At 54.1% G+C, this 13,783-nt stretch overlaps 1 protein-coding gene across 1 annotated transcript; it reads right to left on the reverse strand.

Annotated features, from left to right (window-relative positions):
- Nucleotides 1-4,220: 4,220 nt before the first annotated feature.
- MB (myoglobin) lies at nucleotides 4,221-13,071 on the reverse strand. The gene is made up of 4 exons (XM_030320508.2): nucleotides 13,023-13,071; nucleotides 12,825-12,927; nucleotides 8,264-8,486; nucleotides 4,221-4,904 (listed from the first exon to the last, which is right to left on the reverse strand). Exons 2-4 carry the CDS (start codon nucleotides 12,917-12,919, stop codon nucleotides 4,758-4,760), a joined length of 465 nt encoding a protein of 154 aa, XP_030176368.1. The 5' UTR covers nucleotides 12,920-12,927; nucleotides 13,023-13,071; the 3' UTR covers nucleotides 4,221-4,757.
- Between the last annotated feature and the right edge of the window lie 712 nt (nucleotides 13,072-13,783).

The raw sequence follows: 13,783 nt of genomic DNA on the forward strand, positions 1-13,783 counted from the left end.
TGTCACACTCACACACACACGCACACACGCACACACGCGCCTACAGGAACCAGATATTCAGAACCGGACTCCACTTGTGCCTCCTGACTCACTGATCTTTAAAATGGTCTGTCGTTTACAACATGCTTTCAGGGCCGTGAGAGAGAGAGTCCTGTGTGACCCATGTCTGCAGCCAGCACTCACTGAGCGGCGGGGGGGGGGGGGGGGGGGGGGGGCGGGCAGAGGGCCAGGGGCCAGGTGTGTGACACCGGTGAGCCAATACGGGACACATCAGTGTCCAATACGGGAGAAAGAAAACAAACAAGCAAAGTGAAATAATTAAAAAAAAAAAAACACATTCAGAATTCTAGATTATGAATTCCATTTCTGGAAGTAAGCAGACTGGACATGGCAAAATACACTCCCCTCCTGATACCCTAATAAATCTGGATTAAAAATACTGTAAGAACTTCAAAAGTGTGTAACTGCAGGGCACCTGGGTGGCTCCATCGGTTGAGCATCCAACTTCAGCTCAGGTCATGATCCCACGGTTCACGGGTTCGAGCCCCGCGTCGGGCTCTGTGCTGACAGCTCGGAACTTGGAACCTGTTTCAGATTCTGTGTCTCCCTCTCTCTCTGCCCCTCCCCCACTCACGCTCTGTCTCTCTCTGCCTCAAAAATAAATTAAAATGTTGCGAAAAATTTAAAAACAAAAGAAAGAAAGAGTCATGGAGGCTAGTGTGAGTCAATCTAAAAAACAGGAATTCTGGAAGGAATAATAAATGTAGGAAAGACAACGTTTGAAGGGATTATTTTACATCGATATTTTATATATTTTATTATCTATATTTAAAATATCAGATATCTCATTAAGTGCGAAACCTTACATACATTTATACTATATATAATATTATACATGGCTATATATAATATTACATAATATAGCTATATATAATATATAATATTAATAATATTATATATAATAGCTATATATAATATTACATATCATTATATATAATATTATATATAATAGCTATATATAATATTACATCATTATATGTAATATTATATATAGCCATATATTATATATGGCTATATATAATATTACATGTTATTATAATATATTTTATATAAATATATACTATATAATATATTATACAGTATATATTTATATACTATATAATATATGTTTTATATAAAACATATAGTATATACTATATAATATATCATATATGAAATAATATATCATATATTAAATAATATATAACACATAATATATTTTTATATAGGGGGTGTAATATATCATATATCATGTGTAAAATAATATATCATATATACAATATATTATGTATATATATTTTATATATTATATATAAAAATAAATCCTGTTGCTCTTGTTTCTCTGGAGAAGCCTGACTGTTCCACCAGCACCATCTTTGTGACTCTGGTCCACTGTGACGGGGTCCCCATCTCAGACTCCTCAGGGGTCAGCCTTTCCCGCCTCCCTGTGTCCAGAGCCTATGTGTGCTCCCCCAGGCAGGGGCCAGGACCGTCTTCTTCACCGTGGCCCCCCACAGCTGAGCTCGGTGCCTGGCACACCGCAAGCCTCAGTGAATATTCGACGAAGGCGTGCACGCAGCAACGAGTGAATTTGCGGTTCCCTGCATCTGACACTCTCTCCCACTTTCTCTGCTTCTCACCCTCACCCCCCCGGCCCCCACTACACGTACACTGTCCTGAAGGCCTGGCACAGACTCCTCTCCAGTCCCGTGCCACAGAACATCCATGAGGGCAGAGATCATGTTTGTCACTCAAGGCTGGGTGCCTCGTCCCTATCGGTGGGGGGCCGTTGAGGGGGGCGCTGGCACATAGTATTTGCTCAATAAGTATTTGTCAAATCAATACAGAATAAATGCCGTTGCCGGATTGATTATACTTTTAAAATATTAGCCCATATTTCCCTCCCAGGATTTCCTTTCTCTTTTGCTCTTTCCTTTTCAGACAGTAAGGCATTTCTGAGCCCAAGCCTCAGGAAAGGACGTGACAGCTGAAAGCAAGAAAAACATGTCCCTCGTGTAGATGTGCAGATTCAAAAGCTCAGGCCCTGAGAGGATCAGAAAGAACACAGAGAAAAGGGCAAAGACTTGGAGGAAATTGTGAGGCGTTCCTGCTTCCCAGGCTGGAAAATAATGTTCTGAACTGTCAAAAAGGAAGAGAGTTGAAAAGGAAACAATAGATTGCAGTTGGTGGTGGACCCCAGACAAAGGAGTTCTGTCCCTGCTGGAGGCCACTGCTAGCTCAGAGGGCACCCGTGTGTGAATTAGGAAAAGGCACCCCTTCTGGGTGCACAGCTTGGCAACTGGAACACAGACGGGATCTAGCCCTTAATTGATGCCCCCCCACCCCAGGTGCTCATGTGGAGTGCACAACCTATACAACCATACAGGGCTGCCCTGCACAGCCCTGTGAAGCCCTGGAGGAGGTGGGAAAGCTCAGACAGGCCCCGTAAGGTCTAAACACAGAAGAAATATATGCCTCATATCCCAGGTGAAGCCCTCACGGGTCAGGGGTGTCCCTGAGAAGAAGTGGCCCTGGCAGAAGGAGACTTGGGCAGTCTCAGGGTTTCCTCAAGGGCCTGATAAGGACAATAACTGGAGACCAGGTGGGATGCAGCGTCCCTCAGGACCACTGTGGACAGATGACAGCAACAGATTGCCACCTTCCCGCCCCCACACGCCACAACTTGGCACCTGTAAGCCCCTTAGAATAAGCCAAAACCCCAGGGATATTTGGAACGAGGGAGCACATTCAAGGAGACAGAGATTAAGTATCAGCCACGCAGCCACAGTGAGGATTCCAAACAAAAATTCACTTAAGCTATAGAAAAAAAGAAGTTGCGTTTGGTGCACACGGAAGGTATAAAGTGAGATTTTTTTCTACCAGCTGTGCTGCACAAATATTTGTTGAATGAGTGCTGAGTGAATGACAAATGGCTTCTTCTCTGCAGCCCTCATTTTGTTCTGCGCTGATTTAATTATCGGAGCACACGGTACCCTGACTAGATTGTCAATTGCTTGAGGGCAGGGACCAGCCTATTCAACTTTAAATCCTGCGCACGTATCTATATAGAAGTGCTCGTTGCCTGGGCATTCAATCGAATTACTATATAAATGCACAGCGTTTTCCCCAGGCTCCGTGATCAAAACCCTCCCCTCCTCCTGCGCTCCCCTCCCCTTCTCTCCCACCCCCTGAGCAGAATTCCCAAAGCTGGGAACGGACAAAGGGACCCTCTCGTGCTGTCCTGGGTGCAGCAGCTCAGCCTGATGAATGAGCCTGTTAGGTAGGATTTGAGACATGTCTACGTTAGCAGATGAGCTCTGCTCTGTTCAGCAGCCGTCAACTGGTGTGGACTGAGGTCAGGTTCATCACAGAGGGTGGGGCCCTCAGGACTCAAGGGCAGGGGTAACTAGGTCACTTGTCCTGGGAGTTCCTGGAGGTTTATGGGGCCTCCCAGAGCCGGTACCCTGAGTCTAAGGCGCTGTTCAAAGCCCTCACGGCCTGGGCACCCGGCTGCACTCAGGCCATGGCCCCTGTCCATGACCTCTGCTCTAGCCTGCTTCCCGGCAGCCACCGTCACATGCCAATGTTTTATTCTGGGTCCTCACAGCTGTATCACACATTCTGTCTGTGTGCTCGGCATTTGTAGATACGCTTGTGGCTCCTGGCCGGCGTTTATAAGTTATTCGCCTTGCGTCTGTCCTTTCTCTGTGACCAGAAGGTCAGTGCCTGCCACTGGATGGCCACCTCTTTGTCTCCCCGACTGGAGTCCCCGCTGCCTTCCCAGCTTTGAACCCAGATTTGCCCCCTAACTAGCTGGTGTCCTTGGCATGTTCTTTAAGCTGCTGTGTCCACGGTGACCACCTCCCCCGGGTCTGTGTCCTCTCCTCTGGGCGCCCTGCAATTTTTTGCCTCTTCCCGCAAAGGTCTGCTGACCACTCTCCTGACCAGACGGGGCTCTCCCCTCCATCGCCTGTGCCCGGCACTGTCCCTGCCACTGAGGAGTGACCTAAGGAAGGCAGGTATCTGTTCCTCTCTCCTTCCTGCTCCCTCCTCTCCCTCCTTTACCCAGTTTCCCTCCTCTCCTTTCCCCCAGCCTCCTCCCCACGCACACAATCCCAGCCATTTCTTCCTTGGGGCCCTTTCACTTGCTCCAGGACAGGAAGATCACCAGGCAGAGACTGTCATGTTGCAGGGTCTTTTATTAAAACCAGGAGAGTTACTCCATTAGCTGAAAAGGCACACTTAGGTTCCAGAAACCCCCACCCCACCCCACCCCCCACGGCCCTGCCACCTCCTTTGGGATGGGTGTGGCTGTCCCACTCTGCCCAGACCCGTTTCTCATGGCAGAGGGGCATCTGGGTGGGGGTGATGGGTCAGAGAATCTGTATGTTTACGGCTTGGATTTGGGATTAGAGGCGCGGGTGACGGGTAGGGTTTGGAGATTGGAGGAATTGGGTTGGAGTAGGGGAGAGAGGAGAGAGGCTGCGGGGCGGCAGAGAGCAAAGGGCCACACTTCCGGTTCCCGGGGTGATGACCCCCACAAGGAGCCCCCAGGTAGATGAAGCCAGCCTGAACAGCCTCCCCCCCCCCTCCCCCACCCGCCTCTCAGAAACAAAGCAGACACTCAGAAGCAAACTCTACGTGGCTACAGGAGACCCAGCGCCACCCTCCCCTGGGGCCCGGCGTCCCCGTGGGTGGGGGTGGGGTCGTGCAGGGGCTTAGCCCTGGAAACCCAGCTCCTTGTACTTGGCAGCAATGTCGTTCCGGAACAGCTCGAGAGCCTTTCTCATGGCCGCCTGGGCGTCAGTGCCGAAGTCGTGGGGATGTTTGCTCTGGAGAACCTGGATGATGGCCTCTGAGATGAACTGCAGCGGGATGGATGAGAGGGGTGCTGGTCATGGGGGCGGACAAGCCAGGAGCCAGGGGGCAATCAGGCTGAGTCCCACCTTCTCTTTATTTCAGGGCCATTTATTGAGCGCTTACTGTATACCAGGCATGCTTCCAAGTGGTCTCTGAGATGAATTCCTTTTATCCCTGCAACCCCGGGAGACAGGTATAAACGGGGGACCAGGCCCGTCCCAGTACAGACCCAAGGTTGTGCGGCCCAGTGGGTCGGCTCACCCACCACCCTCCTCGGCTAGTGTTCAGGATGTGGGTCCAGCTGCGGCCAGACAAGGGCCCAGGTGCCGCCTCCATGCAGACAGCAGAAAGGAGGGGAATGCTCCCATTCCATGGTTTTGTCCAGGAGTTTGCAGTCAGAAAAGCTAGATAGAAAGAAACTATGTCCAGGGTGCCTAGGGGTGGGTCAGTCGGATAGGTGACCGACTTCGGCTCAGGTCATGATCTCGCAGTTTGTGAATTCGAGCCCCACGTTGGGCTCTGTGCTGACAGCTCAGAGCTTGGAGCCTGCCTCAGATCCTGTCTCTCTCTCTCTCTCTCTCTCTCTCTGCCCCTCCCCTGCTCACGCGCTGTCTCTCAAAGATGAATAAACGTTAAAAAAACGTTTTTTAAGGAAGAAACTATTTCCATCTATGTATATTTATTTTTTGCATGTAATGGCTTCATAGGATTATTGCTTTAAGCAGCCTATTGGGGGCGGAGCGGGGGTGCAGAGCATCCTATATTCTGTGCCAAGCACAGAGCTGGTGCTCAGAATTCTTGGTGGGCGGGAAGGAGGGAAGAAGAGGGAAGGATCTGGCCTATGGCTTGCCCCCAGGACCCACACTGTCTTCTGTCAGCCTCGCTGTCACCATCACGTTTGCTTGGGCACCCACGATTTCCTTACCAGGAACACCTACAGCATGGCGGCTGTAGCGACTCAACGATCTCATGGGCGTAAAATGCTACTGTGCTCTTCCGACAGTGACTCAAGCTTTGATGTCAACCACAGCCTTGGCCGGCGCACCAAGTGGTGTCACTTTACAGAGGCCGCGACGGGAAAGTAGCCAGACTGAGGTCACGTAGCAAGAGGACTTTGCACGCCGGGGGTGGGGGGGGGGGTGGTGGGCAAACGGCCGCCAGAGCCAAGGAAGGAGGCGGTGACCGTACCTCGTTTTCCCATTTTCTCGGGGCGCCCCGAGTGCAAGTGACCACGGGCAGGTGGTGGGGGGGCTCGGGCTGCCGTGGAGTATGCCCCGCCCCTGGAAAACGTGGGATACCCAACCTCCCGGCTCAGCTCCGCCGTGACCCTCCTGTGTGACTTATGAAGAGCATGGAAGGGGAGGAACAGACACGGGCCCCGCCTTCGATCTTGCGGGGATCGACTCAGTAAACTAAGCTCGTTTTCAACAGACCTGGTTTCCAGTCCCCCAGCTTCCAGTGCTACCTTCTCTTTCTGAGCCTTGTTCCTTTGTCCCCCCGGAGGGGATACGTCTTTCCGGTTGTGTTGGGAGCCCACCCCCACGCCACTGGGGTTCAGAGATGCGAGGGCCAGGGTCTGCCCTCGGGGAGCTCATGTCCCAGCCAGGAGACAGCTGGGTAAAGAGATGAGTTACAGTACAGCCGGGCAGAGAATGAGGATAAAGCGCCTTTGCAGGGGGGCGGGGGGGGGGGGGAGGGCGCCGGTGGACAGAGCAGCTGACGGCCGGCCGCGTGCGGGGGAGGTGGCTTCTAAGCTGGGCCCTGGAGGATGGACAGGGATTTGCTGACAAGAGAAGATGGGGAGGCCAGGGGCCACAGCAGGCACGGAATCTCAAAGCAGGACAGGCTCCTTGTGTCTGTGATGCTGAGTGGGATGGGCGGGCAAGGTTGTCTACATGTGATTTGCGGGGGCAGCTGGGGCGCAGGGAGGTGAGGCTGAGAGGCTGACGAGGGGTGTGGCGGTGGCGGATGGGAGATACTGTACCGCAAGGGTCAAGGGCTTGAGTTCCGGAGTACCGTTGATCAGACTGTACCTACTGGCTTATTAGCTGTGTGACCTTGGGCAAGCTACCTAATCTCTCTGAGCCTTCAGTTTCCAAATCTGTAAAGTGAGTATGCGAAGGGTACCTGCCTGGCACAGAGTCTGCTAATTGCCTGCCCAATGTCCATTTTCTCCTTCTTCTTTGGTAACAGAACACTGGTTGTATTTGGAGTGGCAACAGACCACATTTCCCAGCTTTCCATGCAGATGGGTGTGGTCTTGTAACTAACTTCTGGCCAACGAGATGCAAAGGAAACTGTTGGGTGGGATTTCTGCGACTCCTTAAAAGAGAGCTTTCCTCTCTTCTTCCTGCTTCCTGTTGGGAACGTGGACCAGATGGCTGGAGCTCTAGCAGCCATCTTGGACCATGAGTCAACTTTGAGGACTCATGCCAACATTGGCATGAAAGAGGCTGCATTCTCGGTGACCGTGGGGCCCCCACACCAGCTCTGGACTCCCTAGCTCTGAACTTCCTTTGCATCAGAGAAAAAGAGGACACTGAATGCGTCCAATCTCAGGGAGATTTCGAGAATTCCACGCAGTGATCCAGGCGAATGCCCATCCTAACCGGTAGCTATCACCGCTATCTTTATCCTCATCGCTGCATCAGCCTGCCTGCGGCTCCCATCCTGAGGGATTGCGCCTATCCCGAAGGCCCTTTATCCCCCAGATCTCAATGCTCCCTCTTGCCACACCCCTCCTCCCACTGGTTATAAAAGCAGTTCAGGCTCTCCCCTGCCCACCCAACTCCTCAGCCCCTTACAGGAGGTTCAAACCAACTTCTCTTGCCTAGGACACCCGAGGCCTCTCCTTCTTCATCTGTAAAGATGCTGAAACCAGTATCACCAGCCTGTTGGCCACCCCCAGCCCAGGATCGAGCCCCCGCTCCTATACTCCTGCCTCACGACTCCTGCCCACATCAGGCTCCAGATGGCACAGGGGTTAGGCGCCGAGGGCCTGGGGGGAGTAGAGCCCTAGTTTGAATCCTGTGGGCAGCTATTGCCCTCCCTGTGCCTCAGTTTTCTCATCTGCCCGGTGGGTGTGATAATGGTACCTCCCCGTGGTGGGGGGAGTGCAAGGGGTGCCCCCACTATCCAATCTCCCTTACTTCCCCGGACGACATACCGATCTGGGGGAGAAATGGGTTTCCTCTCAGTGACCGCAGGGGTGACAGCTCGTTTTACAGATGAGGAAACTGGGGCTCAAAGAGGAATGACGTGGGTCACCCACAAGTCAGTGGCCGAGCTGGGACTCGAACCCCAAATCCCAGCCCTTCGAGGCCTCCCCTTCCACCCTCCCACCCGCCCCCGCCCTGCCTCCCACCTCCAGGTACTTGACGGGGATCTTGTGCTTGGTGGCATGTGACTGGGCCAGGGGCTTCAGCTCTGCCTCGTGCTGGCCCTTCTTCTTGAGGATGCCCCCCAGGGCGGTGAGCACCGTGTTGCCATGCTTCTTCAGGTCCTCGGAGCCCTTCATTTCATCCTCTGTCTTCAGGTGCTTGAACTTTTCGAACTTCTCCAGGGTCTCCGGGTGGCCCTTGAAGAGGCTGCGGGCACAAGGGGGGCTGGAGTCAGACACAGGGGCTGGAGGTGGCGAGACACACGAGTTCCAGTCCCGGCTCCGCTATTTCCCAGCTGCGTGACGTCGGGCCATTCGCTTTACCTCTCTCTGTGTTTCTGCTTCCTCATCCAAGCGTCCCCGGTGCCTACCTAGAGCAGCGCTGTGGGGGCTCGGTGGGCTGTGTAAAGGCTTGCCTTGCTTATTTCGGGTCGGTAGCATCTGCCTCTTCATTGCTACTCGAGAGGTAGGAAGGAAAGACGCGCCTGCCTCGCTCCCTGGCTCCACCCGATTTTCTCTGAGTCGCCTGGACAGTAGGTGATTAAATCGCATCATGGGTACGAGGCAGAAGGGCCAAGTGGAAGCGGGTCTGCGTGACTCAAGACGGCGACCGCGCAGGGGACCATCTCTGCAAGCTTCCTGCCCACGGATCATCCTTTGGCTGCTTAAATACTTGCAGCTACAGGAGACTCACTACGTCCTGTGTTAGCTCTCGGGCTCAGGAAGTCCTTGCTTATTTTGCTCAGACGCCCTGTACCTCCCAGGCCCCTCAGATGGTGAGGCCCCGGGGAGGGAGCCACCTGCCAAAGACCAGGTCTCCGCTCCTGCTAGGGAGCCAGGGAGCTTAGCTGCAGAGGGACTCTGCCCTGAGCCACACCTGTAGCCCTGGAGCTCGGTCTTTCCTGTTCTGGAAGGTTGGGTGTCGGTTAAAGGGAGTCATACCTGCCGCCTCGGTGGGAGGTGGCTGTCCCCGTTCCACTGTGGGCCAATGGAGCACAGACGCAAGTGACATGGGTCGGTGGCAAAGCCCGAACCAGAGATCGGATGGTTCTATAAGTCATGCGCCCTCTCTCTCTCCCTGTCATACCCTGAAATGTTTGCAGGAGTGGCCCTGTCTCCCCAGCCTTCCCCTCCTCCTGTCTAACGGCTTCGGGTCCCTGCAAGGTTCCTCTTTTTGTAGCTTCCTGGCTCAGCCACTCGCTTCTTCAGCCCTGCGGTGGACACACTCCGGTGTGTGAAAGCATCTCACAGCACACGCCCATACTCACGTGCATGCACACACGTGTGCACCAAGTAGCACAAACAGGGAGTACACCCTTCTCCCGGGAGCTCATCCCTCCTGCAGCCCCCAGAACACCCAGGGCGATCCACAGCCCTGCCCCACGTCCCCATCTCACCCCCTGTCCTGGCCCGGCCAAGCCTGTGTGGCCGGGACAGCTCATCCCTGGCACTTTTCACCCAAGGGTCCTATTATTATCTGGTGACAATGATCCTTGAACTCCTGCCTGGCAGAGGTGAGACCTAGCACCCACAGGTGAAGGTCGGAGGTCGGGACGCTGGAGGGAGCCTATCTGGGGCAGAAGAGGGCCAAGGACCTGGTACCCAAGGCAACCAGGGATCTCAGATATTTGGGGAGCCCCCAAGATGTCTGGGAGAAAGAACGCGGGGATGAGAATTACGAAAGCTGAGTTCTGGTCCCAGGTCCACCTCCAACGTGCTGTGTGACATTGAAAAAGTCACTCAGCTTCTCTGGGTCCTGGTTCAGCCATCCATAAACCAAAAGGGTTGGTCTGGCTGATATTTCAGCCTCCAGCTGTAAGGCTGGACCCCTGCCTCACCTTCCACTCTGTGCCAGTCAGCCCGCGAGCGAGCCCAGATTTACCTTCAACAGTGCAGGAAAACCAGGCCAATGAGTGCCCACCAGATCATTCTGCCATCACTCAGCCGCTTCCCTCCCTTGGCCCAAAGTCCTGCAGCTGGGAGCCCCAGGCAGCCACAGAAGGCCATACCTGGATTTGCCTAAGGGCAGCACCCCGGAAAATGGACAGACGAAGCCCGTCGGCCCGCGGAAAAGGATGGACAGACTTTCCCTCCTGTTTCAGGAGCCCTCACTTGCCTTGCGTCTTCAGCTTCAATCCTACATCTACCTGCTTCGCTTTTCGCAGGCCTGCAGGCAAGTCAGCGAGAAAGGAGGCCACCTCCCAGCTGTCCTCTGAACGGAGGCCCAATCGGACACCCACACGGGAGATGGAGACTCCGACCTGCGGAATGCCTTCCCTGCTCTAGGCAGAAGAACCGGGCTGGGCAGGGCAACCCCGCTCTGATGTGCCAAGAGCAGAGCGCCCCAGAGCAGCCGTGCTGGGTGCAAGCCGCCTGGATGTGAATTCCAGCTGTGCGAACTTGGGGCAAGTTACTTAACCTCTCTGTTAAGGGTGGTGATCCTAATATCTACCTCATCGGGTGCTTGGGAGGCTGAGTTAATATACGGGAAGCGGCGAGCCCGGGGGTTGGGGGTGTCCTTCGCGACTTGCAGCAAAGCCCTCAGTGTTTTGTTAACAGGCTCCGCTGAACAGAATATGCCGTCTTTTACGAGAGGAGTAGGAGAAGTGACCTTGCCAAGGTCAGTGAGAAAGCCCAGGCGCAGCTCTGGGGGTTAGCACCCCCTCCCTTCCCTCTACACGCAGGGAGGCCCTCCTCCCCGGACCCCGCACAGTAAGAGGGCAGAACCCGTTGGCTTGGTCTCTGCGTGTCCCACAGCCTAAGACGTGACGGGGCATTGGGCTTTCTGGGACCTTTCAGGGGCCAGGAGTCTCAGGCATCACATCCCATCCCCAGCCCCTGGCCCTTGGTAGGTGTCCCTGATCCACTCTGGAGAGGGAGGGAAGGTTTCCCCTGATGACACAATACCCCAAGTCTCCTTCAAGTCGCTGCCTTGGGGGCTAATGGCCCCCAGATCACCTTGGAGAGACTTGTGCTTTGCAAACTGGTCTCCAGCCCCAACTCCCCTGCCTCCTCTCCAAAAGCGAGGGAGGAGCATGGGCTCAGGGAATGCCAGGGCATGAGAGCAGAGAGGGACCTCAGAGACCCTGGCAGACAATCGCTTCGTTCAACCGATAGGCAAGCAGGAGGAGTGAGTCACTCAGAGAGGAGGAGTGGGTTATCCAAGGTCACACAGCACAGGTGCCTAAGGAGCTGATGTCAACTTGGGGGAAACTTTTGTCCCGTCCAACAGGACCTGTTGCAGCCCCAGCGGCCTGCTGGCAGGGACAGGAGGAGAAAGACACAGGGAACACCCCCCATGATGCCAGTCGGAGTAAACAGAGAACGTGACCATCCTTCCCCAAGTGTTTCTAGCGTGGACGACTCAGGGCTCAGACTTCGGATCACACATCCAGACATGGGAGCCGGATAGAAGTGCAGCCCAAGGAGACCAAAAAGGCATCTGAGTGGGAGAGGGAAACCTGGCTCGTGACGAAGGAGAAACTCGTCTGTAAATGAAAGCGTGAAGGACAATCCATTCACTCGTGGCCACCCCAGGGCCACTTTCTCCCAGGTGCAGAAATGTGGATTTATACCCCATTAGATATTTGACTTGCGCTGGCCCAGAGCGTGAGAGAAGGCACCTGGAGAAGAGGGGTCTAACACCGTCTGGGGTGGAAGGCAATGAGAAAATAAAATTCTGTTTACAAGCCACACACCATCCTTTATTTACAACGCTTGGAATTTTGTTTTCTTTTGTTTGTTCAGGAACCCCTGCAGTCAAGATGTGCTTGGAGACCACACTATTCAGAGCTCTCAAATTCAAGACTTCCTCAACATCAAAAGTCCCTAACGGGCCTCTGTCTTCTATTTTCTAATTATAATACTTCGCAGGTCCTTAAGCTAGCTCCATCCGTAACAACTACTAACATCTTCTAGAACCTGCTATGTTCCAGGAACAGCACCAGGCCCCTTACATGCATTATCTTATTTAACTCTCACTTCTACTCTAAAGGGTAGCAAGGAACACCCCAGCCCATTGTATAGGAGAGGAAACTGAGCCTCAGAGAGGTTGTGTGCCTTCCCAAAGGTCACACAGCGGTTCGGAAGCCGAGCCAGCTCTAGAGCCTGTGGGTCTTTATCTTGAAGGCCATGTCTCAGTCTTGACAGTTTATAGACCTTTACGGATTTGTGGCGAGGGGAGGTCCTGCCCCTCCCAGGTCCTGTTTGTCCTCGTCCATTTAGTGAAGCGTCTGGACGGGATCTCTCAGGGCCCTTGTTAACTATGACTGCCTACGATTCTAGGATTCCTCTTGGTGGGCGCTAGGCATCTGGGGTTTGATCACCAGGCTTCTCCCACTGCTGGCACAGGCCCGGGATGGATCTCTTTTCCTTTCTGGATGCCAGTCCCTGACACTTACAAGCAAAGGAAAACCAAGTGAAGGTGTTAACAAAGTCGACCGACACAGCCAACTGGTCAACCCTGGGCAACGATTCCGCCTTGCAGGCACGCACCCTGGATCTTTGGGGAGTGGGTGACAGAGGCAATGGGGTCTCTTCCTTTTACCTGATGAGGACCTCCTGCCCGTGGCCCGCGAGGTCGGTCTCCACCTTCCCCCAGACGTTCAGCACCAGCTGCCACTCTCCGTCGCTGAGCCCCATGGCGCAGTCTGAGGAAGACAGAAAGAGGGAGTCCGGGCCGACTCGGTGTCCTGGCTCTGACAGCCGGGGTTTGAGACCGCCCGGCCCCAAAGGGATTTTATACCTTCCCTGAAGCTCGACACAGATCACTTGACGGCTCGTTCACTCTCCCCTCCTCTCCCTCCTCCCTCCTTTTCATGAGGGGTCTAATCTTTTCCTTTCTGTAGCTCTCACATGGGAGCTATTTTGGGGCAGGTGCCATTGTGGGGAGGTAGGACAGCTCAGGCCACAGGGGCGCGGGGGTGTTTGTGTATGTGGCAAGAGCAGGGGAGGAGGCTGGGCCACCGTGTGGAGTCTCAGAGGCCAGCAGAAAGGGCACCACCAAGGCCGACGCCAGCAGCCTGAAACTCAACTCTCCCCGTTGTCAACCATCCCAAGGAAACTGTCATGTTTCCAAGCTCGGGCAGCGGCTCCTGGGCTGGCCCTGGGACTGTCCTGGTCCTTAGCAGTCTCCTTGTCCACAGTCTGCCCATGTTGCCGGAGAGCCCCTACCCAGCCAGAAGCGGGGGGTGGGGGGGTGAGAGAGGGGAGGGAGCAGAGGTGGTTCCTACTTATAGCTGGGCGTCTATCCACAGGCTCTTGGAATCTGGATTTTTCTACCCCACCCAGAAAACTGGCTTCGTAGCCCTTGTGGCCTTTGCTCAAGTATTTCCTTCTGAGAAGCTTTGCTTGGCACACCCCCTCCAGGCCCCATTAATGTCCTCCTCCTTCCATTTATTTGGGTGGGCGCCCCTGTTGTACGGCTCCCTTCATCGTGCTGTATTTCTTTCCATGCTGGCTCCGCCACGAGTGTGTTAGAGCAGCCGATACGCGTAGGGACATGCC

This window comes from Lynx canadensis, chromosome B4 (assembly GCF_007474595.2).
Source record: "Lynx canadensis isolate LIC74 chromosome B4, mLynCan4.pri.v2, whole genome shotgun sequence".
In the NCBI taxonomy this organism is placed as follows: domain Eukaryota; kingdom Metazoa; phylum Chordata; class Mammalia; order Carnivora; family Felidae; genus Lynx; species Lynx canadensis.

Coding starts and splice junctions, on each gene's coding strand:
- MB (XM_030320508.2), bottom strand. CDS start 12,919: ATGGGGCTCAGCGACGGAGAGTGGCAGCTGGTGCTGAACGTCTGGGGG. Junction 8,487..12,824: donor GGGCAGGAGGTCCTCATCAG/GTAAAAGGAAGA, acceptor TTGTGCCCGCAG/CCTCTTCAAGGGCCACCCGG. Junction 4,905..8,263: donor TCCCCGTCAAGTACCTGGAG/GTGGGAGGCAGG, acceptor ATCCCGCTGCAG/TTCATCTCAGAGGCCATCAT.